Source organism: Pituophis catenifer, unplaced genomic scaffold (assembly GCF_029215685.1).
Source record: "Pituophis catenifer annectens isolate HBS135680 unplaced genomic scaffold, rPitCat1.0.hap2 SCAF_2, whole genome shotgun sequence".
Lineage (NCBI taxonomy): Eukaryota > Metazoa > Chordata > Lepidosauria > Squamata > Colubridae > Pituophis > Pituophis catenifer.
In genome coordinates this window covers 237328808-237356700 of record NW_027256882.1, presented here as the reverse complement: position 1 = coordinate 237356700, position 27893 = coordinate 237328808, and the positions used below count along the sequence as shown (strand labels likewise).

Here is a 27893-nt window from a genome sequence, read left to right as displayed (position 1 = left end):
TATTAATTTCCTCAGATCAGTAGGGCTTGCTTGTTATAGGAATGCACAAGAAGCCACTTTCATGATTAAATAAAACTTTTGGAGACACACATGTGCATGCACACAAATACTGTCCTCAACATGGAAAACGAAGAGGGAGGGAGGGACTCATCACACTCTGTTTCTTTGAAGGCAGGAAGGCAGTCTGGTTTTGTGTATTGCATGTGGCAAAAGAAAGAAACCAGCTGTCTTATGTGTGGACCATAGCTGTGGTTGATGACATAAACTGGTGATGTACAGCCTGTGAAAAGGGAAGAACAGTGTTGAGAAGCGGACGGATGGCCGAATGTGCATCTGAGATCAGTGTAGTTGTGGTTTGCGTCCCCACAGAATTAAATTTAAATATATAATACAAATTCCATGATGGTTTCTCAGTTTTATTCATTTTTACTTACTCCTTATTCATGCATTGCAGATTATTCTTTCATTACACTGTTATTTTTTACTATGTTAAATTGTAAACAATATTGAAATGCCAATGGCCCTGTCTTCTTCCTTTCTTTTATCCTTATTAGCAGTATCCTTCAGTATACTATTGGTCCTGAGAGAATAGAAGATGGGATTTGGTTAAATTGTTCTGGCAAAGGATTAATTGGACTTTTCACTGGTCTGAATACATTGTTATCCAAAGTGTAATATGTGTCAAATTCTATAAAGTTTGGGTCTTATCCTCAAAGAGTTTAGCCTTTCTTTGCAGATTTTGTTCCATTTTGGAAAAAAATATGGAGATATCATTTTCCTATGTATTATGGAAGGTATAATTCTGATATTTTTTTCCCCTCCAGTTGATGTTCCAGAATCAAGTCAGGCTGGGCATCCGTTAGGTAGACTGTATAATATACTAAGTTATATTAACTTTAGTAGATATAATGGTGATCATAATAACAGTAATAATGTTAAACTTGTGTGCCACTTGACTCTCAGTGACTCCTCATATCCATTGTATGGCATAATACCACGGTACTTATTAGTTGTTCTGGTTACATCTCCTAGGTCACCTTTTATGGAAGTATAAAAGAAAACGAACCAGAACAAAATAAGGAGGAATATGCTTTTGCCCTAGAAACATAATTATAACTGAGTAACTTATTAAGGCAACAATTCTGTACATGTTTAATTGCATTCTCAGTAAATTTTCTGAGATTATTTCTACGTATGATATGACATGTATGCTGTTGAAATGGATAAAAACAACTTTGGGTAGAAAACAGATTGGTCACAGAAATATCAAAACACATAGTTATAATTACTTGGGGGGGGGGCGTGTAGGCCTTCCAGTAGATGATGTCATGTGTATTTAACATATCTGTATTTTATGATCAACATTGACCCTTGTAGAAAGAGGAATAACTTCACTTGGTAGTCTTTCTTGATTACAAGACTTACCTCCCATAAAAACAATCACTGCTTTTACCTCACCTAATCCCAGCCTGCCCAGTAATGTGATGAAGTTAGAATCTTAATACTGCAGGGCCTTGACTCACAGTAGTCACAAAAGTATCCCTTAATATGCATGTAACACACAGAGGTTTAATTTTAACTTGTATGCCCAGCATGGAGCCCAAGAATGGTAATTTGTCCACCATTATGTTTCCTGATACCCACCACGTTTTCTAATCTTGCATACAGGTAGTCCTCAATTTACAACAACTATTGGGACCAGTACTGTTGCTAAACAAGCTGGTTGTCAAGTGATTCAACCCAATTTTACCATCTTTTTTGGCATGGTTGTTAAAACAAATATCTGCAATTGTTAATAGAATCATGAGGTCGTTGAGTGAATCTGGCTTCGCCCATTGCCTTTGCTTATCAGAAGCCAACTGGGAAGATCGTAAATGGTGATCATATGACTCCAGGATGCTGCAATCATCAAAAATACATACAGGTTACCAAGTGCCAGAATTTTGATCATGTGACCATGGGATGCTGCAACAGTTGCAGGTACAAGGACCAGTTGTAAGTCACTTTTTTCAGTGCCATTGTAATTTCAGACGGTTGCTAAACAAATGGTTGTAAATTGACGACTACCTGTACTTTTTTTTTTTTTTTTTTAAGAATGGAAACTTTTCATGTTGTGACACAAAGCACCAGCTTCAGGAATAATGTGTATTTCCCACAATATCCTGGATCAGAGAAGTGACATTATTACATCAAATATTGGATCCTTGCAAACCTGTACATTTTTTTTTTATGGATGTTGTGTAACTGGTTACACTCATAAACACCCCATGGCAATCATTTCTTGAGAATGTCTATAATGTGACTATGTTGTGAATAGATTTGAAATGTTTAGTAGTTTAGAAACCATTACACGATACATTGGTGCAGAATTCAGAGCAATACCTCAAGCTTCCTGTATCTCAAACATCTGTGAGTATACTGTATATGGTTTATTCTATTTTGGGATTTTTCAAAAAGATTAAACCACATCTTTTTCCTCTGTGCAAATGTGTGTCTATATATATTGAACTTCTATTCATTAATAACTTACAAGACCACATGGAAAATATTACTGTCAATTTCCTATTTTTAAAAATGAACTAGTCTTTCCTTTTTTAAGATCAGCCTTCTGCTATACTACAAAGAACAGAGTAGTTTGGAAATCATTTGTGAAAACCTTTACCCACTTCATTTCTTCCTTTTCTTTTCTTTCTGCAGTTTTATATTCCAGTCCAACTAATCAGAAGCATGTGCTTAAGAAGCAGAAGAGTTACTGAGACTCCTTCTGGAAGCTTCTTCTGTTCACCATTGTGGCAAATATATGTTTGTTGGAAGAAGTGATCCAATAATAGACATTTGCAAACACCCTGGCAAGAAATCAACAGCATATTTAATTGAATTTCTATATTTGCACAAGCTATCTAAGTTAAAAGGCATTTTTTCTGCCAAATGAACATTTTGCTGCTGCACTTACCCATCTACAATTGTAAAACAAAAATCTTTGACATGGCTCTTGCTCTATATGGGATTATGAGTTTATATCTTGGAATGTCAGTGGCATTAGGTCCTATGCCCCGAATCTCCTGGGAACATAAAGGTAAGAAATAGTTTCAGATTATGATAATGATACATGCATTTAATGCATTCTAATTATGTTGCTTGTCTGCCTTTACAATTTATGGAAATAAAAACGCTAGGTAAATCTTACTTGCAAGTACTGTATAATACATTGAATGGATGATGTTAAACTGTTGTAATATGACAGTTACATAAATAAGTGGGAATTTAATTTAGGTCATTTGTGTACCTTATTTAATCTTTTCTTTGTGATGAGACACAGTACTGGAAATAATATTCATTTAGGAAAGAATGAAAACTTGGCTGGGCAAGTAGCTTAGTGACCAATGTTTCATTCCTAAACTCACTACATGGAGCTTATTTTCATATAACTGTTTTTGCAAAAGAGAGAAGCAGTGATTGTGTAGAAGCAAGCAGATAATAAAGCATGATGAGTTACCATTATGTAATGGAAAGAGTTAAATGCAAATAATTTCCATGTAATAAGAGCTGGAATTTTATTCTTATTCCCTTCCCAAAAATTCAGTATGGATATGGCTAATCTATATAGTTAAAGAGAAATCATCAAGTGATAAGTTATTTTAATTGGTAAATGTAACCCAATTGGTGGATATCTATTTGAGTGATTATGATAGTCCAATCTGTTACTTGGTTCACAAGGAAATGTTTCATTATTAAGTTGTCCACTTCAAGGGTTGGCTTCATAAGCCATACTAAAGGAAAAGAAAAATCAGAACTTGATAGATTATTCGACACACTGCAGTTCTCAAGGGAATTAAATAGAATACAAAGCCAAAAAGGGACACATTTTGTACATTACGTCCATTGGCAAACAGTTCCTCTAGCTGCTATTTAAAAGACCTTGTAAGCTGAAGGGTTCTGCAACCTAGTCCTCAGCTGGTGTCCTTACTACTTATTTAATTGCTTATTCAATGTTTCTTCAAGGAAAGCTGCCCCAACAGTTTCTCTTGTAGTCCCTCAGAGCCCTTTTCATTTTCAGTCCTTTGCTCTTCCTTTAAATACACTGTACCTGGGTGGCCTCCTTAAGCTCCATGGCTGTCAGCACCATGTTTGTGGTGCCCAGCTGTACTTATCTGCCCCCAAGTTTCCCTCTCAGTATGTCCATATCTTGAAATCCTTACATGCAGGTTTTATTTCTTTGAAACTCATTACATCCAAGATAGCATTTCTTGCATTGTCTGCAACTATTCCTTATGGTTTGGACTAACATATCCTTAAATCTATATGTTGGATCAGGTTTTTTTTTTGTATAGCTCTTTCAAATTGCTTATCCTTGCTTTCAAATCAAATTGATAAATAGCTTTCTTCAAAAAAAATGCAGCTAGTTTGAACACATGGAGGTTTCCTTAATTATTTTCAACCATACTTTCATTCATCATGGAAGGGAGGAGTTAAATGTGCTGAAACAAGGCAGTATTGTATTTATATATCCATAGAACTTGGCTCAAAACCAAAATAAAATCAATGGGAATGCAAGTTCCATTCAGAAGTTTCTAACAAGACTTGGAACTGTGACAGTGTATAGAAAGCAACATTATATGCTGCCATTTTATCTTTGCCTTTGGTTATTCCTCAGTGTTTTCGGAGGCAACCTTGAAAGGCAATTCATTGTTACTTATGACTTTTCATTTCCCCTATTCTTTCAGAATACAATTCATATTGCTATTCAGGAACATAATGAAACAACAAAATATGAATAGAGTTTCAACAGTAGGACAGATAATTAAAGTTCTTCATTCTTCAAACTATTTGTAAAGAAGTTTTAATAAAAAAGTAGGAAAATTGGCAAACTAAATCTGATAAATGTTTGTATCAGTCTCCCCAACAAAAATCAGACTTCTTTAAAAGAATAGCTGTACCATCTAAAATAAATTGGACTTTTATTTTTTTAGATTAATCTTCCTAATATAGGTGACCCTTTTTATTACATTGGGGTTTTATTCCAGGATTGAAACTGCTTATCATAAACCCGTGAATAACAAGTCCTTGAAAAAAATATACGGTTAAGTGAAGGGTTCTTCTCTACTTATGGTAAAGTGACAAAAACTAATCTAAAAAATTGGATATGTGAAATCTTTCACTGCAGGTCACAAAAACTGGTCTCTTTTGAATGAGGACCATTTGAATGAAATCTAATTCTCCTGCTTGCTTTTCAGTAAGAGCTCCAATCTCAAACATCAGGTTTCTTCATATAACTTTGAGCTACAAATTTATTTTTACAAAGTTATTTTTGCCTCTTAGCTTTCCCTAAATCCTAGTTAGTAGATTGTGTTGTTTTAATGTAACATTGCATGACTCAAAATGAAGAATCTAACAAATTCTTGTTTTGATTAATGTTTGCCTTAAGATTGCCACATTTTGAATTAACATTTGCTCTGAAATCATTGTTTATTAACAGAAGTTCATCTGGTACATTTTCAAGAGCCAGAAATATCTAACTATTCAACCTTGTTACTAGATGAAGACAAAGATACTTTGTATGTGGGGGCTAGAGAAGTTATATTTGCTTTGAATTCATTCAACATTGTGGAAAAAAAGGAAGAGGTAGGTATGCAGTTTTATGGTTCTCAGATTTTTCTGCCTGAGGCCAATGACGCAGTCTTACGTATGCTTACTCAGAGATAAGACTCACTGAATTTAGTAGCATTTGCTTCTTAGTACCATTTTAGAGCGATATTAAGATTTCTGTGATTATAAAGATGTTCTGAGTAGAAGCACACTGCTGGTGAAATTCTGCTAGCACAATAATTCTGGCATAAATTTATGAAAAGCTTAAAAACTCAATCTAGATGCTTTTATTAAGTGGAACGTCAGCTATTTTCCAGCTGCTGAGGCTTTGATTCACAGTAGCCTTTTATATTATTGCTTTCCTGCTGCTTATATTGCCCATTCACTGGAGGAAATGTCTTCAAGCATGGAAAAGGACCTTTTAGGTTTCAGGGTATAATGAATCACTGCAGAAATTCATTCAGTATAGATTAGAATATATAATGTGTAATAATTTTGCCATTTATTGGTGTTGCTTAAGCTTAGTAGGTGTTGATATAGCTCCAGAATAGCAGATATATGCAGAGGTGGGATTCAGCCAGTTTGGGCCGGTTCGGCAAACCGGTTTTAAAATTCTGCTCAGTTCGGCGAACCAGATAATCCCTTCACTGGTTGGCCCCACTCCTGGCCGTTTTCTGGGCTGTTTTTCAGCCATTTTCAGGCCATTTTTCGGCCTGAAAAACTGTCAAAAAAGGAAGGAAGGAAGGAAGGAAAGAAGGAAGGAAAGAGAGAGAGAGAGAAAGAAAGAAAGAAAGAAAGAAAGAAAGAAAGAAAGAAAGAAAGAAAGAAAGAAAGAAAGAGATGGGAATGAGGAGAAGGAAGAAGGGAAGGGGTTAATCCAGCTTTAGCTTAGTCTCTTTCAGAATTGCCTGCACAGAAGTATTGTCAATCATTCTCCTTCTGCTATTTATTTATTTATTATTTTTGGGGTGCAAATGGGCTTTAATTGTAAATTGCGTCTGAGGAGGCAATGGGATTTATTGCCTCTGCCGGCTCAGGTGTGAAATGTTGGCTGTTATGACACAATATATTGCTTTTTAATAAACTCAGCCTCCAATGTGATGGGAACAGAATGCTTTGCTGGTCTCTCCCCATCCTTTCACTGGGGAGGGGGAGGCATTTGCACCAGGAAACTGAGGGTTGGTTAACCCTTTCATTTCTGGAGATGTTGCCTACAGGCTCAAGGCCTGGGGAAAGAGAGAGTGGCTGGGAGGCGGGGCTGGGTGTGATGAGTGATGTTGAAGTGGCCACACCCACCCAGTCACATGACCACCCGGCCACACCTACCCAGCCAGTCATTAGGGCAGAGAACAGGTTGTTAAATTATTTGAATCCCACCAGTGGATATATGTGAGAAAGTCCTTTGTCAAGAGTGTACCTATTTAATCTTGAATCTTCATTTATGTTTGTCTTGGAATGCTGTCTATTTTCTGACTTTAGTGTTAATTGCTGAGAGCAATAGCATCAGGAAAGCCTTTTGATTTGTTCTTCTGTTTCCCTCCAGGTGTTTTGGAAAGTAACAGAAGACAAAAAAACAAAATGTGCAGAAAAGGGCAAATCAAAACAGGTGAGTAAATGTTGTTTGTCCCATATCCATTTGACTTTGAAGACAGCATTGGTATGAAGAAATGATTTCATTTTAGCTGGCCCTGTAATCAAAATTGCAGTAGAGTGAGTTTTCCATGGTAAGTCATGTTGCTAAAAGTTCCTTATTTGTGTATATACGTATGATATATACACACTCCTGTGTGTTCTTTAAATGTGGTAGAAGCAGTATCCAACTGGGACAGCCACTTTCTAAACCAGCTACTGCTTCTGTCTGTTGTCTTCTCCTTCTAATATGTATACAGGCTAATACGTATACAGGCTTGGCTTTGTGTTGCAACACTTTGGAAACACTAGTGTTGAAGGATTGGTAACCTATTGGGAAAAAAAAAACAGGTATTTGCTTTGCATCTTCTTTACTGCTGCTTTGGAACCAAATGGGAGTGATTTCCTACCCCCACCCCCCACCCCACCCCTACTAGGATGATAAAATTCTCTCCTTTGCCTGTTAACATCAGTTTTTGATTAACAGCACAAATGTGGAATCCATCATTTGGCATCTCTCCTTTCTTCCTTCACTTGAAATGTTCCCAGCTCCATGCTGTGAAGCTGTGGTTCTTTTTGAGAGTATGGATGCCTGAGGAAATAGCCTCAAAATGAAAGGAGGATCAAATAATCATTTTTCACTCTTTGCAATCTCTCTGGTAGGTTCATGCAGTTTTTATATAGATGTAGAATTTCAGGAAAAAAAAAACAATTTGACAAATGCTTGTGGAAAAGTTGTTGGATATCAGTGTTAATTTGTTAATTTTCCATTATCTTTCAAACGATTTTTAAAGATGGAAAGTAGGCAACTGAATTCTGAATTTTTGAAGCATCATGCCATGGTTGGAAATGACGCTTAGATTGGCAGCTCACTAAAAAAATACGAAACTGTATTAAATTAATAAAGCAATAGGTTTCTGTCCTATACTTACACATAATAATAATAATAATAATAATAATAATAATAATAATAATAATAATAATAATAATAATAATAATAATAATAATAATAATAATTTTATTTCTATACCGCCCTTCTCACGAAGGACTCAGGGTGGTGTACAGCCTATTAAAAGCACAAGACAACCATCAATTAAAATAATTCAAAATTATTAAATAATTCGGCTCAATTTAAAACCCCAGAAATTTAAAACACCCAATTTAAAATTATTATGTTGATAGCCCGGCCTGGCGGAACAACAGGGTCTTGAGTGCACAGCGAAATACCCGGAGGTCAGAGATCTTATGCATTTCCGGGGGCAGTTCATTCCACAGGGCTGGGGCTCCCACAGAGAAGGCCCTCCCCCTGGGTGTCACCAGCCGACATAACTTGGCCGATGGTACCCTGAGGAGACTCTCTCTGTGGGAGCGAACTGGCCGGTGGGAGGCTATTGGTGGCAGAAGTCGGTCTCGAAGGTACCCGGGTCCTATGGTACCCGGGTCCACCACACATGTGGTGAAATCAGTAGTGCATACTTAAACATCAACAGGTATACAATATATTCAAGGCATGCAATATACTCAAGCTATGAGAATTATTAAAGAAAGGGTTTTAGCTATAGCAAGCAAACAGAGATTAGCTGTATTTCATCCCCTTTAGAGCTCATACAGCATACCCCAGATGGGAATTTGCCAGATATTACCTATGTAGTTTTTTCTGCCAAATGAAGAACCTTATTTAGGATTAAACGTGATGTCTTACCTTTCACAGTCCTCAATGGGAGACCTACTAAAGCCCCATGTTTAAAAATTTTGCGTAAAAATGGGCTAATATAGTGAACAACTTTTAAAACTACTATATTTGATTGGCTATTATTTTAACCCATGGTTAACCTTCTTAAACTTATATTTAATATTGGCTATTTGCCCTAGTTATTGATGAAACAAATTTTCTTCCTTTTTTATTGTATTTTTGCTGACTTTATGAAATCCTAATAGTCTATTACAAAATTCTTTAGGAGAACATTGTTTATTGAATTGGTTATTGGCTCAGTGTTCTAGCATCTTAATAACTGTAGTTCCTAGCAGCAGTTTGTTACTAATGCAGTATTTTTAGCTCTTTTATTTTTCCCAGTAGCATAATCTGTACTCTCTTTCATCCTGAAAAGCTCTCAGAGCCACAGAATAATACAAAAAAACCATTTGTGCCTTTAGACTTTACCGTCTAAAAAGTCAGTGCACAAAAGAAAAGGTGAATAGCAAGGAGAGAAAGAGGCAATAGAGTTACTAATCCTTTTAGTAACCAGCTGTAATAGAAACAGGATGCTCAGGATGGTTGAGATGAAATTTACCTGTGTGCATAAGTTAAAGCCATTTGTGTTACCAATTTGGAGTTTTTTTCAAAAACGTTGAGGTTTTGATTGATTGTCTTTATTTTCTCTCCTGTCAATTTTTTTGTTTTTGTTTTACAGACAGAGTGCCTTAACTATGTTCGTGTCTTACAATATTTGAACGATACTTTGCTCTATGTATGTGGAACAAATGCATTTCAGCCTATCTGTGATCATCTGGTAAGTGTGAGAATAAAGTTTATTTAGGGATAACTTGGAAAATTATGTTCGGTAGTGTAAAGAGCAAAACCCCATGTTTCATGATTGGAGTTTAGTTAAAATTTCTTAGAAAATGTATGATAATAAAGACTTGTTCTGATTTATGAATCATTTTTTAATGAATAATTTTTCAATTCTAAATCCTTCAGAATAACATCCTTCCTTTTAACAAAAATACACCTGTCTGCCTTCCATACATCTTATTCTATATTATCATTCTTCTTTATTTGGATTTTGTTTTGTTCTCAAGGACAAAATTCTTGTGAACTTTTCTTCTTGTGAACTTTCTTTATTTAACATCACTTCAAAAACAATGTCAACTTTTTAAAGCCATGTCATTCCCATTTCTAAATTGCAGTTTTGTTCCTGTAATGGGTTTCTTTATTATTAGAAGCATTCTTTAACATTCTGGATCATGTATTGACTTTCTGGCTTTTTTTCACTTCCACTCTCTTAATTTTTATCATAATTTTATCCACCGATTTCCTAAGAGTTAAAATTTCTTGGCATATTAAAGAATTTGTATGGCTCTTTCCCAGTGGTGAAATTCAAAAATTTTCTCTACCGGTTCTGTAGGAATGGCTTGGTGGTCATGTGACTGGGAAAACCAACTATCACACTTTACACAAAAATAACACAAAAGCTACACAACTGACTTACACACAATGCAAAAGCAGCTGGACTTCACACAAAATGGCCCCAGCAAAAAGCAGGAACCTCACAGAGTCACAGAGAGCTCAAAAACAAACTATCACACGTTACACAAAAACACCGGTTCGGGCAGTAGGTAGTAAAAAGTAAAAAAAATAAAAATAAAAATCCGACCATCCACGGCACAGCTGATTGTCAGAAGTTTTTTTTTTAAACTTTTTTTAAAGCATTTTTTTACTACCAGTTCAGGCGAACCGCCCCAAACCAGTAGTGTTTCACTGTTACCTTCAGAACAAACCAAATCAATAAATGGTATTGATTTCAAACTGCTAATCGGTTTTCTGATTTGGATGGCAACAAAGTTACAGTAATAAAAGGCTTCCTACATATTTAGGCAAAATACTTTTGCATATTTCTTCCTGAGATGTGAATGAATATAATCAATAATCTCCATAGCATATCAACTTTATTTCTATTGCATACCCCAGTTGTCCATATCGCTCTTTTCTGAATCTTTGCTCACATCCTCTCTTGCCACTCTTAATTTTGTTCTAACTGCAACCTTTCTCTTTTCTTCATTTGGCTTTTAAATGAGGACTCAACCCTTTGTTGTTTATTGCAGACAATTATAGATTCTAACACATTGTGAAAACAGGGCAGACACAAGAATTCTCAAACAGAGGTGATCCCCTGTTTGATCACCATCCACAAATAGAGGGCAACTGTTTACAGCAAATACTGTCCAGAACCACTGGAATTTCTCTATAGTCTTATGGGTCCGGAATTCCAGACAATGCAGAAAAACATTAACAGAGAATAAGTGGTTTGCAGCAGCATTCCCTCTCTACGACAACTTGCTGCAGCCAACTTGCTGCAGGATAAGAGTTGCACTAATATCAAAGAAATAGCAGAATAGAATCATTAAAGAAAGGATGCCAAAGGAGGGACAAATGAAATGTGAATGACAAAAATTAAAATAATGTTTAATTATTTTAAATAATTAAATTGAATTGTTGAATTGTCCCATGGCGAGTTGTCCCACGGGGAGTTGGTTGCGGCAAATGGGCTGTGGCGAGTTGGCCCATTCCGCCTTTTCTATATAGGGAAAAGGTAGAATGTGAATGAAGAAGAGGCAGAGATGTCATTCAGTTCCAGGTCTTTGCCAGAAGACTGAGCTGAGGTTGTGGGTCATTTGAAACAGTCTCCTTACACATGTTCCTGTATATGCAGTGGAAAGTAACAGTGGTAATTTATTACAAAAGCAAATACTTTACGATTCAGAGCACACTCATAACTTTGATTTTGGTTCATTTGTTAATTAATATAGCAGTGTTATACGGTTGATAAGATTCAATTATTTCATACAGTACAAATATGTGAGTCCTGCTAAAGTTAAACAGTTCTGGATTTTGTTCATTTTTAAGTACAAGGCTTTTGGTTTCATTAAAATAATTACAGCTATTCTGAAATTTTAAAAATGGCACATTTAAGATACCAAAAGCTGATTTTCTTAATACATTTAAATTCCTTTCTTTTATGTTGAGATGATGGCATAGGGAAAGACTCATATTATTTTAACATCTAAGGTAGTATCTAATTTGTTATTTAAATTAGGTCTTGGGATATTTACCAGGAGATAATGGACTGAAGTCTGGAATGAGTTGAAACAGTTATGAATATTTCAACAGATGATTTAAAAAATGATGGCATGAGTTTGGTCTTTGTATATTCCAATCCCATTGACATTTTATTTATTTTGTTTTTTGTTGTTTGCCAATTTGAATGGCCTTTAGCAGTAATAAAAATATTTGAATAAATTGAATAATCATGACAGCATCCTTTTGCCAGTGTCTGAAACAAGAACGAAATGTTATAGCTCTGTATGTGTCTATGTGCATTCCAAATGATGTCTTCCATTTGTAAATTCCAAACTCCCCCCCTCCTTCCCCACTATATCTTTTTTTTTTCTTATCATGGAGATGGAATAGAAATATGGTCCAGTGTGGTATAACAGCTCAGGTATTGAACTAGAGTTGTACTCTCAAGCTTAGAAACTTATTGATAATTCTGAACCAATCATCCTCTCTTAACCAAATCCTCTCTCACAAGATTGTTGGAGAGAAAAGTGGAAGGAGGAAGTACTGTGTATACTACTTCAAAAGAAATATAATAATTAAATAAAAACAATGCTCTTTTAATTGGTAGAACTGAGAAATATTCCATATGTTCACAACTGTAAGGTCGAATTTAGCTACTTATATTTCAAATAGAAAATTAAAAAAAAATTAAACTGTTTTGTAGAATCTGGCAACATTTAAGCTTATGGGGAGAAATGAAGATGGTAAAGGAAGATGCCCATTTGATCCTGCACAAAGTTATACATCAGTCATGGTTGGTAAGTATATAATTTCAACAATTTTATTCTTTAAACAAAATCAAGAAGATATACATATCTATAGCAGTAGTAAAGTTTCTTTCGAGCTATTTTTTTTAGAATGGAATTTTTCTGATTTTAAAAAAGGTAATTTGGCATAAGTAGTTCTTATTAAATTTTGCTTTCCTCATAATTTTTTATAATCTCTCTCTTCTACTTGTACACCAAAGAATTCAACCAATGAATGCAAAATTTATATAGGAATAGAAAAGAAGTACATTAGAAATAAATATGTAATTGAATAATAATTGCATTAAATAACTATACAGAATTGTAATGATCTACATTTAAAAGATTGCATTGTTTTATTTTTCTTTTGTTAATTTTTTCCCACTTTAAAAAAAAATTGTTTTTTCCTTTTCTTTGACAATGCATGTATTTTTATATTTTGTGGGTTTCTCCCATTTCTCTGTCATTATTTTAAAAGCAATACAGAGTAATTTAAAAAAGAAAAACAGAGAAATGGTATATAGAGTTTGACAGGTAGGAAGAAAGCAGTTTAAGTTTTGTGCAATTTTAGTCAGGATGGGAAAGCAAAATAGCATATCATATAATGTTTCAAGGAAAATACATTTAGTTTTATTCTGTTTTGTTATTGTTCTACAGATGGGGATCTTTACTCTGCAACATCTTACAATTTCTTAGGAAGTGAACCTATTATTTCTAGGAATTCACTGCAAAATCCACTAAGGACAGAATATGCAATTCCTTGGCTTAATGGTAAGGAAATTTAGAGGGGGTTTGATCCTAGATAAATTTTAAAAATGACCCTGAATTAAAAAAAAAAAAAAACTACACTGAAAAGTTCTTCAACAAACTTCTTCAAATGTTCTTCAAATTTTATCTGATGTAGATTTTTCCTATTTTTTCTAAAAAACAACAACCAGTGTTTCTTTCAAACCCACAGCTGTAGAAAATAACCTTTTTTCCTGAATTTTCCATCTATGTTTGAAAGAGATGCCAAATACTGATTTCAGTATTTAGACGCTGGTTTTGATTTAGCCAATTTGGTTTTGATTACGAATGACCTGGAGACTTTTCAACTAGCAAACAGCGAGGAAAGTAACCTGCTCAACTTGTTATTTAGTTACTGTTTCTGCAACTCTCTTCCCCATAGAATATTTCATTGGGTTTCATCCAATGTTATTTTATCAAAACATGTTTTGGGAGCTATGTATGTATTTGTCGCTTATTTTGAGAAACAAGGAATTTAGATTGGAATCACTCATTCAATTGTGCACATAAATCTTGATCTCTGAGTTTAATCCATGAAAAGCATTTGTGGTATCTCAAAGCTTTTCCTGTTAGGTTTGTGAAAGTAATAAAAAGTATTCAATGAACCATTACAGAAAATGGTAGTCAATTTTGTTTATATTTTCTTCATATAGAACCAAATTTTATTTTTGCTGATGTGATAAGAGCTGATCCAGAAAGTCCTGATGAAGATGACGACAAAGTGTACTTCTTTTTCACTGAGGTGTCAGTGGAATATGAATTCCTTAACAAACTGATGATTCCAAGGATAGCTAGAGTTTGTAAGGTGGGTCATAGTGAAAACATTTTCTATTTCTTTCTGGGATGGAGGAAGGAACCAGTTGAAACAAGAATTCGTTTTGTCAGTCCAGACATGCCTTTTCTTTGCAGCCTATCCCCAAGGGCAACAGTGTTAGTCGGTTTGTCCTTTCTGCTTAAGAGCCAAACTTGCCATTCTTTAAATTAGATCTGCTGTGCTTCCAACAGAGCACTATAACATTAAACTGGACTGTTTGTAGACAGCCATAATTTCCATGGCTTGCCAAATGTTGCTAACTCCTGGCAGTCCCAGCCACCAGAGCCTATAGTGAGGGATTTCAAAAGCTGTGTTCATCAGCATCTTGAAGGCCATAACATGCATCCGATAAAGTTTTCCATGGGAAGGAAACATAAAAAAAAAAATCCAAATTACTTTCAGCAATTAATGCTTGGTATGCCTTTTTGCTGAGAAAACAGAATTGCTCACTAGAATTGCTAAATGTCTGTGAAAATTGGGGGGCTGGGAAGACCTAAAGCTTGGTATGGTATCCTGAAAAACCAAGGGCTTTTATGATATCACACATTTCTCTCCTCACATATATGCTTATCAGTCATTGTCAGCCTGAGGGAATTGGGAAATAGTGACCACTTGGCCATCAAGGTATCAAACTTGTTTGACTGGAATGTGTCCTTCTGTGCCAAGAAAAAACTACTGATAACTAATGTGCTTCTGCCACTCTTTATGTGAATGCAGTAAAAAAGTTCCTTTTACCAGGAAACAACGTGATTCCCCCCCCCCCAAGAACATTTAATGCTCTTGTCACCTTGTACTTTTATTGTGGGTGGAAGGGTGCGGGAGTTTGTAAAATATTAGGCTCTGCATTTAATTTGCAACATGTAATTAAGCAATTCAAGCTGATTGAAGCCTGCAAGATTTGTGAAATCCCAGCAGTTTTACCAAATGTGCTTTGGTGTGGCAATGATGGTTCTCTGCCCACTGACAGCTTGTCATTACTTTGAAGTGGTAGCACAATTAATATATGATCTGGATTCCCATTTTTTTAATATGGAATTATATGGAAGGGGATAGGGAAATATGAGAGCAAGCTTGATGTAGTGATTAAGGCACCAGGCTTAGAAACTGGGAAGCTGTGAATTCTAGTTCCGCCTTATGCATGAAAGCTAGCTGGGTGACCTTTTGCCAGTTGCTCTTTCTCAGCTCTAGGAAGCAGGTAATAGTAATTGTAATCTTGCCAAGAAAACTCCAGGGACTAGTTGAGGCAGTCATTGGGAGTCAACAATATATTGAAGGCACACACATACATGCACGAAAATATGCATATCCTTTGCATTGCTGGTAGTACTTAGGAAAAGATGTCTACTTTTTTAAAAAGTGTGGTCGCAGCAAAGGCTGGAGACCAGGGATATTTTAAATTATAATTCTTTCAGTGTTACACATTTCTCCTTCAGAATTTCTGGCTTAAAATTCATTATTTGGAGATTGAGACTTCCTGAGACAGTGCAAAAGCACAATTCTTCCTGTGTCACAAAGGCAAAGGGAAACAAACATTTTCAACTGCCCTCCAGTTTGGTATCAATTTAATTGCACAGGGAGAAGATGCAATTCTTCCTAATGCCAAAGTTGTTTGGGGTGTGGGAAAAAGCTGTATTTATCACAGCATTCCCCAACTCATTAAATAGAGACCCTGAATGGCATTTATTAATATATAATTATGTGAAAGCAGAGACTGCCTACAGGGCCTTATTAATTTATTTGAAAAATTTCATTGTATTGGTGAGTGTGAGTGTGTGTACATAATATGTTCTGAAGTCAAAACATTTCTCAAATATCCCATTCTGACTATTAATACCATGTTGAAACTTGGGTGAAGATATGCTCCAGAATTGTTTTAACCTCCAGGCAGACCATTGATACCTCCATATTGTAGTTAAGTTTGGATATGGATATTTTAAAGTTGGAACGTTTCCTCAGTGTTTGGCATTTTTTAAATAAGTGCTTAAAATGTAAAAGTGGCTTGGCAAAATTCATATTTTTATATGTACTGATGCTTTAACAGTGCAAAACTGTTTTTTTTAAATATTGATCTTGGACAATGAAAAAGCTTTTTTCTTTCTTTCAAGGGGGACCAAGGAGGACATCGAACCTTACAAAAAAAATGGACTACCTACCTCAAGGCTCGGTTATTTTGTTCAATCCCAGAGAAAAATTTATTTTTCAACATTGTCAATGATATTTTTATCCTAAAGACTTCAAATTTAAAAGAACCAGTGATTTATGGGGTTTTTACTCCTCAGTTGTAAGTAATAGCTTTTTGTTTTAGAGGCCCATTTGTTACCACAGGAATGTAAAAAGTTGAATAAGTTTCCATCTTTTTTTTTTTTAAAGGAATAATGTGGGTCTCTCAGCAGTATGTGCCTACAATATTTCTACAGTGGAAGATGTTTTTGCCAAAGGAAAGTACATGCAAAGCACCACAGTTGAACAATCCCATACAAAATGGTTGCGATACAATGGAGAGATTCCTAAGCCACGTCCTGGAGCAGTAAGTTCTGGATAACTTGCAAACTGACTACTGTTCCCTCACCTTGATTTCTAAAAAACAATTGTAAGGACGGTTTTTATTCAATGTTAGATGCACTTGTGATGGCATCTAACTTTAATAGTGATAATCCCCAAACAATAGTACTGTGTTTCCCCGAAAATAAGACCCTGTCTTATATTTTTTTGAACCCTGGAATAAGCGCTTGGCCTTATTGCCATGCACTCAAAGGCCCGATTGGGCTTATTATCAGGGGATGTCTTATTTTGAGGAAAACAGGGTAGCACCAGTCTGAGTAAGTGAGTTGTTTCTTACACCTCTTGACAAGGTAGATAAAAGCAAGTGGACTGCTGCAAGTTTCATCTTTATTTAAACAACAGGAATAATATCATCAATAAGTGCTAAATTGTATCCCTGAAGACCACAGGGGAGAATTTTAAGAGAACCATAATCTTGGTCTTAACACTATAATAACTTCTAACCATTTATTAGGTTAGTCTTAAGTGATAGGGATATCCTTTGCCTCCTTGGCTTAATTAAGAAGTACCAATAAAGGAGAATATTTGTAGCTCAAGACTGAAATGAGAGGTCCTTGGTGCTCTTTGAGCTTGGTTATTTTCAACCTAGTACTGATGATGTAACCTATTTGGGTAATGGATTCTCTACAAGAAAACTGTCAAGCTCAGAGAGCACCAAGAACTCCTCAATTTAGCTAGTTTAAGATTATTATAATGTATATATTAGGTTTGCTTGTCTGATGTTAATAACTACCGTATTTTTGGAGTATAAGACGCACCTTTTTCTCCCCTAAAAGAGGCTGAAAATTTGGGTGCATCTTATACTCCGAATGTAGCTTTTTCAAAGCTTTAACAGGGCGCTAACGAGGCGCTAGCAAGTGGAGCGATCTCCCCGTGCTTTGCCTGCTTTTCTCATTGCTGCTTCCTCTCAGCTGTGCCTTAGAAGCTGTTTTTTATCCCCAAGCAGAGGATAAAAAACCAGCAAACTAATGTGCTGAAGCTGACCAGACTAAGGATGCTAGCCAGATGAATACCTGGTAGGCAGATTCCCCCCCCCCCATTTTCCTCCCCAAAAACTAAGCTGCGTCTTATACTCCGGTGCATCTTATACTCCGAAAAATATGGTAGCCATAATATGCTTATCTATTTGATTTGCTTAGAACATTTATATAACTGTCCAGCTCAGATGGTGTAACTCTATGTGGCGTACATTGCAAAAGAAAATGGCACAAACCATTAAAAAGCATGATAAATTTCATTTTTATCTGATCATATGTTATAAGAGCCCTGGTGGCAGAGTGGTTAGGATGCGGTATTGTAAGCAAAGTCTGTCCACAGTCTGGAGTTCCATCCTGATGGGCTTAAGGTTGACTCAGCCTTCCATCCTTCTGAGGTCAGTAAAATGAGGACCCAGATTGTTGGGATCAACGTGCTGACTTTTGTAAACTGCTCAGAGAGTACTGTATAGCACTAAGGAGCGGTCTAAGTGCTATTGCTATCGTTATAATAACTTTATATGTTAAAGATTCCTAATGTGCTATTTCATTTCCAAAGACTATCTTTTAAGAGAATTAAAAGGCACATGAGATAATTTCCCCATTGTTGAAGTTAATTTCATCCAGTTTGAAAAGTCTTGAGATGTCTTTGAAATCTTTTGAAAAAATACAGAAATTACTTCATACAGCTAGATAATTTTTGCAATAGAGACTTTATTTTAAAGCTTGTACAGGTAGTCCTCGACATATAACCACAATGGAACCCAAAATGTCTGTTGTTAAATGAGACATACATTAAGTGAGTTTTGGCCCCATTTTACAATCTTTCTTGCCCGCAGTTGTTAAGTGACTCACTGCAGTTGATAAGTAAGTAACCCAGTTGTTAAGTGAATCCGGCTTCCCCACTGACTTTGCTTGTCAGAAGGTCACAAAAAGGGATCACAAGACTTTGGGACACAGCAATGGTCATAAATATGAACCACTTGCCAAGTATCTGAATTTCAGTCACATGATCACAGGGAGGCTACAAAAGTTGTAAGTGTGAAAAATGGTCATAAATCACTTTTTTCAGTGCCATTGTAACTTTGAACCATCACTAAAGGAACTATTGTAAGTTGAGGACTGCCTGTATTATTCCTTTTTAAGTGTTCATTAATCATATTGTTTATATCGTTTCTTTATGTTTATTTTTCATGGAACAGTGTATAAACAAGGAGGCCAAAGCAGAAAATTTCAAGAGTACGCTCAACTTACCTGACAAAACCTTACAGTTTGTCAAAGACCATCCTTTGATGGATGATTCTGTGACCCCGATAGGAGACAGACCCAGATTGATCAAGCGTGATGTGAAGTATACCCAGATTGTGGTAGACCAAGTCCGTGCATTGAATGACACGTTATATGATGTCATGTTTATCGGGACAGGTGAGTTTTCCATGGTTTCAAGACCACATTGTTTTAAGATGAGGTGGCTTTTCAGTGAAATTGAATAGGCCAATCCAGTGTTGTGAGTTTCAGTATACTGAAAGTGTGAGAAAAGTGGCCCCAAGTTTAATTAAAAGTGCTTCCTTGCATCGTTCTCTTATGACTTAAGACTAGTTGTTTAATGACCATTAAAAGTCACTATGGATTTTTTAAAAGCTACTTACAACTCAGTCCTTGAAATTACAACTGCGCTCTTGGTCATGTGATTGCATTTCAGGCGTCTGGCAACCAGCTTAATTTTTTGACTGATTGCAGTATTCCGTATCGGTGTAACCACAATGTATGGCATTTTTCAGTAGAAAATAGCAAAAGCTGCCCATTGGATGTGCTGGATTTGATTAATAAACACATTTTAATTGTAAAATCAAGTTCTCTCAGGTGAGGCCTTGACTTATGGCTGCAACAACTTAAGATTTAAATTCCAGCCTCCATCGTGACCGTAAGTCAAGGACTTACTTGTATGCATCTTCAGAAGTTGTTCCTCGTGTCTTTGAAGTCCTTAACTGAAATTCAGCAATTAAGTAAAAGAGAGATTATCTTTTCAGCCTGGGAATTATTACGAAATGTCCTGGTTGTGTCATTGTCAACTTTCACTGGATAAATTTTTATTTTTATCTGGGTGTTTCTGGGAAATGCAGTAGCTGCTGATACTACAGGTAGTCCTCAACTTACAACAGTCTCTTTAATGATCATTCAAAGTTATAACAGTACTGGAAAAAGTGATTTATGACTGTTTTTCACACTTATTACCACTGCATCATCCCCATGGTCACGTGATCAAAATTTGGACGGTTGGCAGCTGACTCATATTTATGACGGTTGCAGTGTCCCAGGGTCATGTGATCAGCTTTCGTGATCTTCTGACAAGCAAAGTCAATGTTGCACCTAGATTCATTTAACAACCATGTTACTAACTTACAAAGTGCAGTGATTCATTTATCAATTGTGGCAAGAAAATGAGACCAAAGGTCACTTAACAATTGTCTCACTTAGCAACAGAATTTTTTGACTCAATTATGTCTGTAAGTCAAAGACTACCTGTATATTGTTGCATGTTCATTTGGTAGAGGTGTGGGATATGTTATATAATCCATTCTACTTTCAAGAGGTGCATACATAAATCACTGCAGTTTATCTAAAATTAAAATCAACAGAATGGAGATAAAAGGTGAGGTAAAAATTGGATCAGAGGTAAAACTGCTGAAGCAGGCAGTTATATAGTAAAAAGCAATATGTAAAACACTGAAAAAGCAGAGAAAGCTAAAAGGTTTTGAAATCTCCTGTGAAGAAGGAATCTGTAGACTCCCAAGCATGGTCAATGTGTGTTTATTTTTACACGGCTGCCAAAAAAATTGTCTTTTGTCATTTCAGATCAAGGTGCTCTTCACAAAGCAATCAGCTATGAAAATGGAATGCATATTATGGAAGAAATTCAGCTCTTCCCAAATTTTGATTCTATTCAGACTCTATTGCTTTCTTCAAAAAAGGTAGGGCTGAGTGAGGTCAAGAAAATTGTAGTAATCCTGGGGAAAAAAGAGGCCTGAGGGAACCGAAGCTTGCAATATGTAAAGATTGGGGGGTGGGGGGAATCAGCTGCTGAATTCAGAGATGATTATTGGGAACTCGATTGTCTGTTAGGCTGCAAGACAGATGCAGCTCCCTAGGTGGTGGGTAGATCTGAGTCTGTCCCAAGACTCAAAGACCCAAATAGACTCTCTTAATATGCTCACTTTTAGTTATGGAAGCATCAAATTGTAATTGTTTGTATTCATGCAGCCTTTCGGAGAATATAGATAGTCTTCAATTAACAAGTACTCGTTCAGCAACCAAAATTATGTGTGGTGGTTTCGACTGGTTTTGATGTTCCAGCCATCCCAGCACACTCAGGATTATGTGGTGCCTGGCAACTGGCTCCCACTATGATGCTTGCAGCATCCCATAATTATGTGATCACAATTTGTGATCTTCCCTGCCATCTTCCCACCAGAAAATTCAATGGGGAAACTGACAGGGAAGGACACAAATTGCTTGGGTTAATCTTCCTCACACATGCACCTTTCCCCAGCCCCTCTGTGCTGGTGCTGTGCATTACCAGCCACCTGTACACCTTTATGCACCTTCCCTGAGCATTGCTGCACCCATACTACGCCTCCCCAGCCACTCTTGCATTTTCTCCCACCCAAAGCACCTGCTACCCTTGTGCCTCACCTATTCTGTCACTCACATATTCTCTCCCATGTGGCAGCAGCTGTGCTGGCATCATACCTCCTCTACTACTTCCTCTCCTTTTTCCACCCAACAACAGCCACATAATTCACCTGCCAGCCTATTTGTAATCCACCTGGGACTTACAATGCACTTATGTGTGTCATGCTTTACAACTGCATCCCAATTGCAGTCCTAAATTAAGGACTACTATATAGCTTTCTGATTTGGGACTATAGGAAGGAAGGAATGTGATCATTCAGAGGGAAGTCAATATTTGCATGAAGAATAAAGAGTCTATGATAGCTTAATTTATTCTCTTGGTCAATAGCCTGGAGAACTAGTGTGGGAGGGTACAGATTTACTGGGCTAGATGGACAAATAACAAATAATCTGAAATCATTCAGCTTTCTGTGACGGAGTTCACACTCAGTACTGAGACACTATTTGTTTATCATACTTTGTTGAACAAACCATTGTTGGCATCTTGAAATTCAGCAGCAAATTTCAACAACATGAATGTTACCTATTTTGTTTCTCAAAAATAATGCTAGAAATGAGAACAGACAGACCCCTCGCATTTCCATCCTCACCCACAAATCTTCCCAAAACACTTTGACACTCATAGCTCAGAAAAAGATTGTCCATCCCTGTCGTAATCTTTGATTTACAAACCACTATGATTGAGGTTACACAACAAGCCAAGCCATAAATAAGCAAACCACATTATGGTTTAGAAGGCATGATGGATGAGTCCTGCTTGTTACAAGCTCATTCCCACTGTTTATCTACCTCCTGTTTTTTAAACCAAGAGGTGCATATCTTAAAATAATGATAAGCTATTTTAAAAAGATTAGGGCTGGGAGTTTATATTAACATACCAATCATCTCTTTAATGGAGAAACAATGTTGCAACATCAGCAGCTTTAGGAATATATAGTAAGGTCTTGTTGTTGTTAGTTGTGAAGTCATGTCCTACCCATCGCGACCCCATGGACAACGTTCCTCCAGGCTTTCCTGTCCTCTACCCCCCTCTGGGGTCCATTTGAGCTCACGTCTACTGCTTCAGTGACTCCATCCAGCCACCTCGTTCATAGTAAGGTCTACAGTTGTCTTAATATTCTGTCCATAAGACACCATAGATGTTTTATGTTCCTATTACTCCTCCCGTTCACAGTAAAAAAAACAACAACCCACAATTTATTAAGTGAAGGTTCTTGGAATCAATACAAATTGGAAGTCTGAAGTTGTGTTAGGTAGCTTAGTCCCATAGCAGCCCAATATTGTTAGTTTTGACAATGGTTGTATATCTTGGCTTAAACAGGCTGATAGTTCACAACAGCGCAATTTTCTTTTGAAAATACTGTAGCTCAATCTTTTCAAAACTTCCTTCTTGCTTGAGGTAGGAAGGGAAATATGCCCTCTTCTACCGATTGCCTTGGTATTTTCTGCAGGGAAAGCAATACATCTATGCAGGATCCAATACAGGAGTAGTCCAGTCACCTGTTGCATTTTGTGAGAAGTATAGTACCTGTGTGGACTGTGTCTTGGCAAGAGATCCATACTGTGGTTGGAATCCCCATAAATCTCTTTGCAGTGATATCTTCAAAGAAAGTGAGAATAACAGGTAAAAGTACTGAGATGCATCTACATTATATATTACAATATAGATCAAATGTGTTTATGTGGATCAACTAATAAAATGTCATTCAGTGAGCAGTTCTAAGCATGCATATTGCACAAAATACAACATCTTGAGAGTGCTATATTATTTTTATTCTTTTGAAGCTATTTCTTGTTCTAATTCCTTCTGCATCCTCTGGAAAAAGAACTTTAAGCGTGTGGATAGTTAGTGAAATCTGAAAAGTGGTATGAATTGATGAATCTTCAATATGAATTGAGGATTCATAGGGATGTTGTAATTTTCATAAAATATATACAACTTAACATAATTTAATTCTAAACCAAACCCTCTAAAATATAATGCAGAATATATTAAATATGCAAAGTAAAAAAATGTTGAATATTTTGCTTTGCAAACTCAGGTCATGATTAGTTTAGCTTGGGTATGTCTAACCCACAGCCTACAGGTCACAGGCAGTTCTGGGCAGGACCCGCAAAATAACTAAAAATAATAGTTATTTATACAAACTGATATAAAGTTATACATTAACTATATTATATATTTTATATGTGGTCCAAGGCACTGTTTTAATATCCTATCTAAATTCTAATATGGAATTAAATTAAGTTATATTTTATGGAAATAAGCCAGCTTCATAAACCATGCTTTTGAATAAGATTAATAAGAGTTTGCTAGATTTGGATGATACGGCAAACTGTCATAAATGAAAAAATACAACCTTTAATTGTATCAGAGAGGAAGGGAAGAAGTGAGAGAAAAAAATTAGGATTGTTTCTATCTAAATACTGTAATTATTATTTTGTCATCCCAGTTTTGGCTGTTGTATTCTGGACCTTTTACATATTTATTTTCATGCATAAGCAAGTTAGGCTATAAGAGAACAAGTTGCATGAATCAGAACACACCTCCCAGATCAATCTCCAAGTTTTCAACTATAGACTACACTAACCTGCCTTACTATTCTTTCCAAACCAACTGGAACTTTCACCTTTATTTGCATTTCATAGAAGTATTGCAAGGCATTATTATCTACATAATTATTGTTTATGATATTTTTAGGAGGAAAGAATATAGTTTCTTACTTTAAATTGAGATCACCCATTTGTGCCTAGTATAAATGGAGAATAAGGAAGTTAGGAAAATGACAAGTATCAGCCATTTTGTCTATCCTAGACACTCAGGTCTTATTTCGCCTTGGTCATTTGCTCCTCTCCCTTTCCCAAAAAAGGAATTGTTTTTGTTTACTATGGATTGTTTTGATTTGAAGAATTATTTCAAACCCTCCAGGTGGACATATTAAAAGATTGTACAAAGACACATATATTGGCTTCAAATGTTATATCTTTTCCTGTTTGCTTTTCTGTACTTAATGTCACACTGGTGCATGAGGATTCTTCCATGTATTGGAAGTTCTCCCCTTTCTGTGAAGGTATGCTAGGAGAACCAAAGGCTGGTGGTTGAAAATAGTAAGCAGAGCACACCATTTTTCTTCATTGATAAATCATAGTGCATAACTTATCCAGTCATATATGTCACTATATCACCATAAGAGACAAATTATCAGTAGCATTGCAAATTATTTTTTTCCTTCATGAATTTGTTTGATGCAAAGAGCAGCTGTTTATCAAAAACCAGCATAACCTTCTGCAAACATACTTCTTCCCTATATTTATTTGAATATTATTAGCTATAATTAGTGGTGCATTGTGTAACTTTAAAAAGTTCTGATGATTTTGTAGCGGGATATGACAATTTATTGCATCTCACATGATATATTGTTTCTAGGGATTGGATTCAGAATATAAGTGGAGATGCCTCTTCTTGTTCAGGTAAGCTTTGGTTTTCATAAATGATTGAATAACACAGAATAAATGTTATTTATTTATTTATTACAGGCAATATTTTCCATTTGCATATAATATATAGATGGTTATCACATTGCTTATATTTTTAACATGCTCCATATATTATTCTGTAACTACCCTTAAAAATCTTGAAGAAACGGGACTGTGATCAACTCTGGATTCATAACCAAATCCATCATGGAATTGCCCAATTGCATAAACCAAGGATGGCCGACACATGAAATCATGGGGTCTTATAAAAAGAAACTCTGAGAAACCACTAAACAATAGCCATACACAAAGGCTTTGTGAGTCTGCCTACATATGGATCAATTAGTAGAGTATTTTTAATCTAGCATGGCTTCGGTATTTTTATATAGTTACCTTAAATTATGAGCTTTTTATAGGTTTTTTAATAGATTCTTGTTCCTTATCCACTGAGAAAGAGTTTCCAAACGGACAAAATATATTACTTGAGAGATATTGCTTCCCAAAACAAATTTTCTATGTCCAGGGATGATTATTACTGTTACATGGAACTGTTCTAGCTGTAATCTATTTTCAAATTCTGGTCAAATCTCCAAATAGTTTTTTGCAATGCAGCCTTTTTTCAACTCCAGTGCATCCATAAGCCTGTTTTGTGGTCAAAGTTGATAAAAGTAACATTTGGCATATTATCTGACTTTTAAAACAACAGACATTCCTTAATTAGGCTATGCTCTGAACATTGAAAGCCTGTCTATCCAGCGATGCTGTTTCTGGTTTAGATTGCATACTAACTAACCTATCAAAAGTACCAAGAATCATAAGAGTTGTTTTAAAAGCATTAACTGTTTTAAAATACAGGATGTTCTATACAAGAGTATTTAAACCCAAGATTCATTTTCAAAAGATTATAATTCTTTTCAGATAGTTTATCTTTCCAAGTTTGTGTTATATTTGTTGTTGTATTTGTTGTTCGTTTGTTTTTAGGTTAAGCCTGTGTACCGTATTTGTTTCTATGATCTGCTCATTATACAACTTAAATTTGTTAAGATTTTTTTCCTCTGATCTGTTATGATCATTCATACATTTTTCCCTGTGCCTCCTTCCACTTCCAAACATAAGAACAGAGAAGTTCTACACATATTTGTTTAGCTGAACCTGGGTATAATTTATAGTGCAAGTTGTATCTTGTCTCGCACTAATAATGGTCATATCCATTGTGAAGTCTTTTGACGGAGGCATTCATCAACAGAATAAACAAGGATTTTTTTTTCAATGATACCATATAACTCTGCAGGCCTTGTGCCATCTTCCAAACTAGTCCATGAATGCCTAGCATTTGAAGGACCCCATTCAATTGTATTACCCTGATTGATGCTTCCTGTCAACAGAAGGATACCAGTTGGATACTGCCATAGGTGTGGTGCAATAGGCTACCTGCACTGACATTATGAGCATTTGATCTTCCAACATGGCTAAATTGGTCTCCCCTTCTCTTCAAAAAGTCATTTCTGACGTGGTTTCACATTTATTTTGCCATTTCAGATAAAGTCAGAGAGCATTCTCTGCAGCACACTTTCGGGCATGGGAGCACTGCAGAGTTAAAATGTTCAAAGAAATCCAACCTGGCACAGGTGGTTTGGAAATTCAAGGATGATGTGCTAAAGGTGGAAAGCCCTAAGTACCGTCTTCTGGAGAAAGCATTGCTCATCTTCAATTTGTCTGAGGGTGACAGTGGTGTTTATCAGTGCCTGTCAGAGGAAAAAGTGAAGAATCAAAAGTTTTCACAAGTGTTGGCTAAGCATGTTTTGGAACTGAAAAAAATCCAGCATACCACACTCAGCCCAAAACAGCCTATTCCACAAACAGAAGGTAACAGAGAGGTGTCCAAAATGGCTTCTTTTCCTACTGAAAGGTTAGCTGTTCACATTCCAACAGTTGTACCAGTCACAACAACCAGGATAGAAACAAATCCTCTTGTCCCAATGCTAATGAGCACTGCCTCCAGTCTTGAACGCACCAAGTCGTTTCTTGAGGTCCCTGAAAAGACCATGTTTCTAAAATCAAATGATAGTTCCCTTTTGATGTTTCTCTTTTTGTTCTTTTTTGTGCTGTTCTTGAGTCTGTTAGTCTACAATTGTTACAAAGGATATTTACCAGACCAATGTCTGAAGTTCCGCTCTGCTATGATACTTGGGAAGAAGAAGCCCAAGGCGGATTTTTCTGATTGTGAGCAAAGTGTGAAAGAGACCTTGGTGGAGCCAGGCAGTCTTATGACCCAAAGTGGAGAACATCCAAAGCCAGCACATGACACAGGCTATGAAACCGAAGCAGACTATGGAAATGGCCACATTCAGCATGATGAGGACCATTCGCAATCTTACAAAGATGTCAAGGACAAACCTTTTGATGTTAAGTGTGAACTGAAATTTGCTGACTCAGATGCTGAGGCTGATTAAAGGCAACAGGTCCCAGTTTTTCTGATGAAAGTTTGTTTATTCTAAATTGTTTTTTTAAAAAAAAAAAAATACACTGCATTTTAAATGTGATAACTGGGCCACAAAGGGCTATCTATATAAATCATCGTTCTGTATGTGATTTGTCATTTCACAACTGGATTGAACAAAGAACCATCTGCTGTGTTCTAAAAACCATTTTGTTCCACATTTATTTTTCTCATGTGTTCGTTGAATTTTTATTTTAAATGGCCAGTTGTAAATTTCAAACTTTTTTTCCCCTTGAGGTTGATTTAACATTTGCACATACTACTTTATTTCCTGTTTCCATAGAAAGTA

The 27893-nt window shown here is 36.0% G+C and overlaps 1 protein-coding gene and 1 long non-coding RNA gene across 2 annotated transcripts in view; both read left to right on the top strand.

Moving 5' to 3' along the window:
* The window catches only part of LOC139311267 (uncharacterized), an 84631-nt gene extending 81891 nt beyond the window's left edge, over positions 1-2740 (top strand). Inside the window, exon 3 of the long non-coding RNA XR_011599927.1 lies at positions 2698-2740. This is a non-coding gene — a long non-coding RNA (uncharacterized lncRNA). The remainder of the gene's footprint in view (positions 1-2697) is intronic.
* A 60-nt stretch (positions 2741-2800) lies between these two features.
* Positions 2801-27753, top strand: SEMA4D (semaphorin 4D). Its single transcript, XM_070938702.1, is given in 15 exon segments — positions 2801-2912; positions 2915-3076; positions 5477-5622; positions 7130-7192; positions 9627-9725; positions 12717-12810; positions 13456-13569; positions 14238-14389; positions 16504-16679; positions 16769-16925; positions 19137-19359; positions 20791-20906; positions 23079-23251; positions 25055-25098; positions 26644-27753. Coding segments are annotated over 15 exon segments (2745 nt in total). The 3' UTR covers positions 27558-27753.
* The last annotated feature ends 140 nt before the right edge of the window (positions 27754-27893 follow it).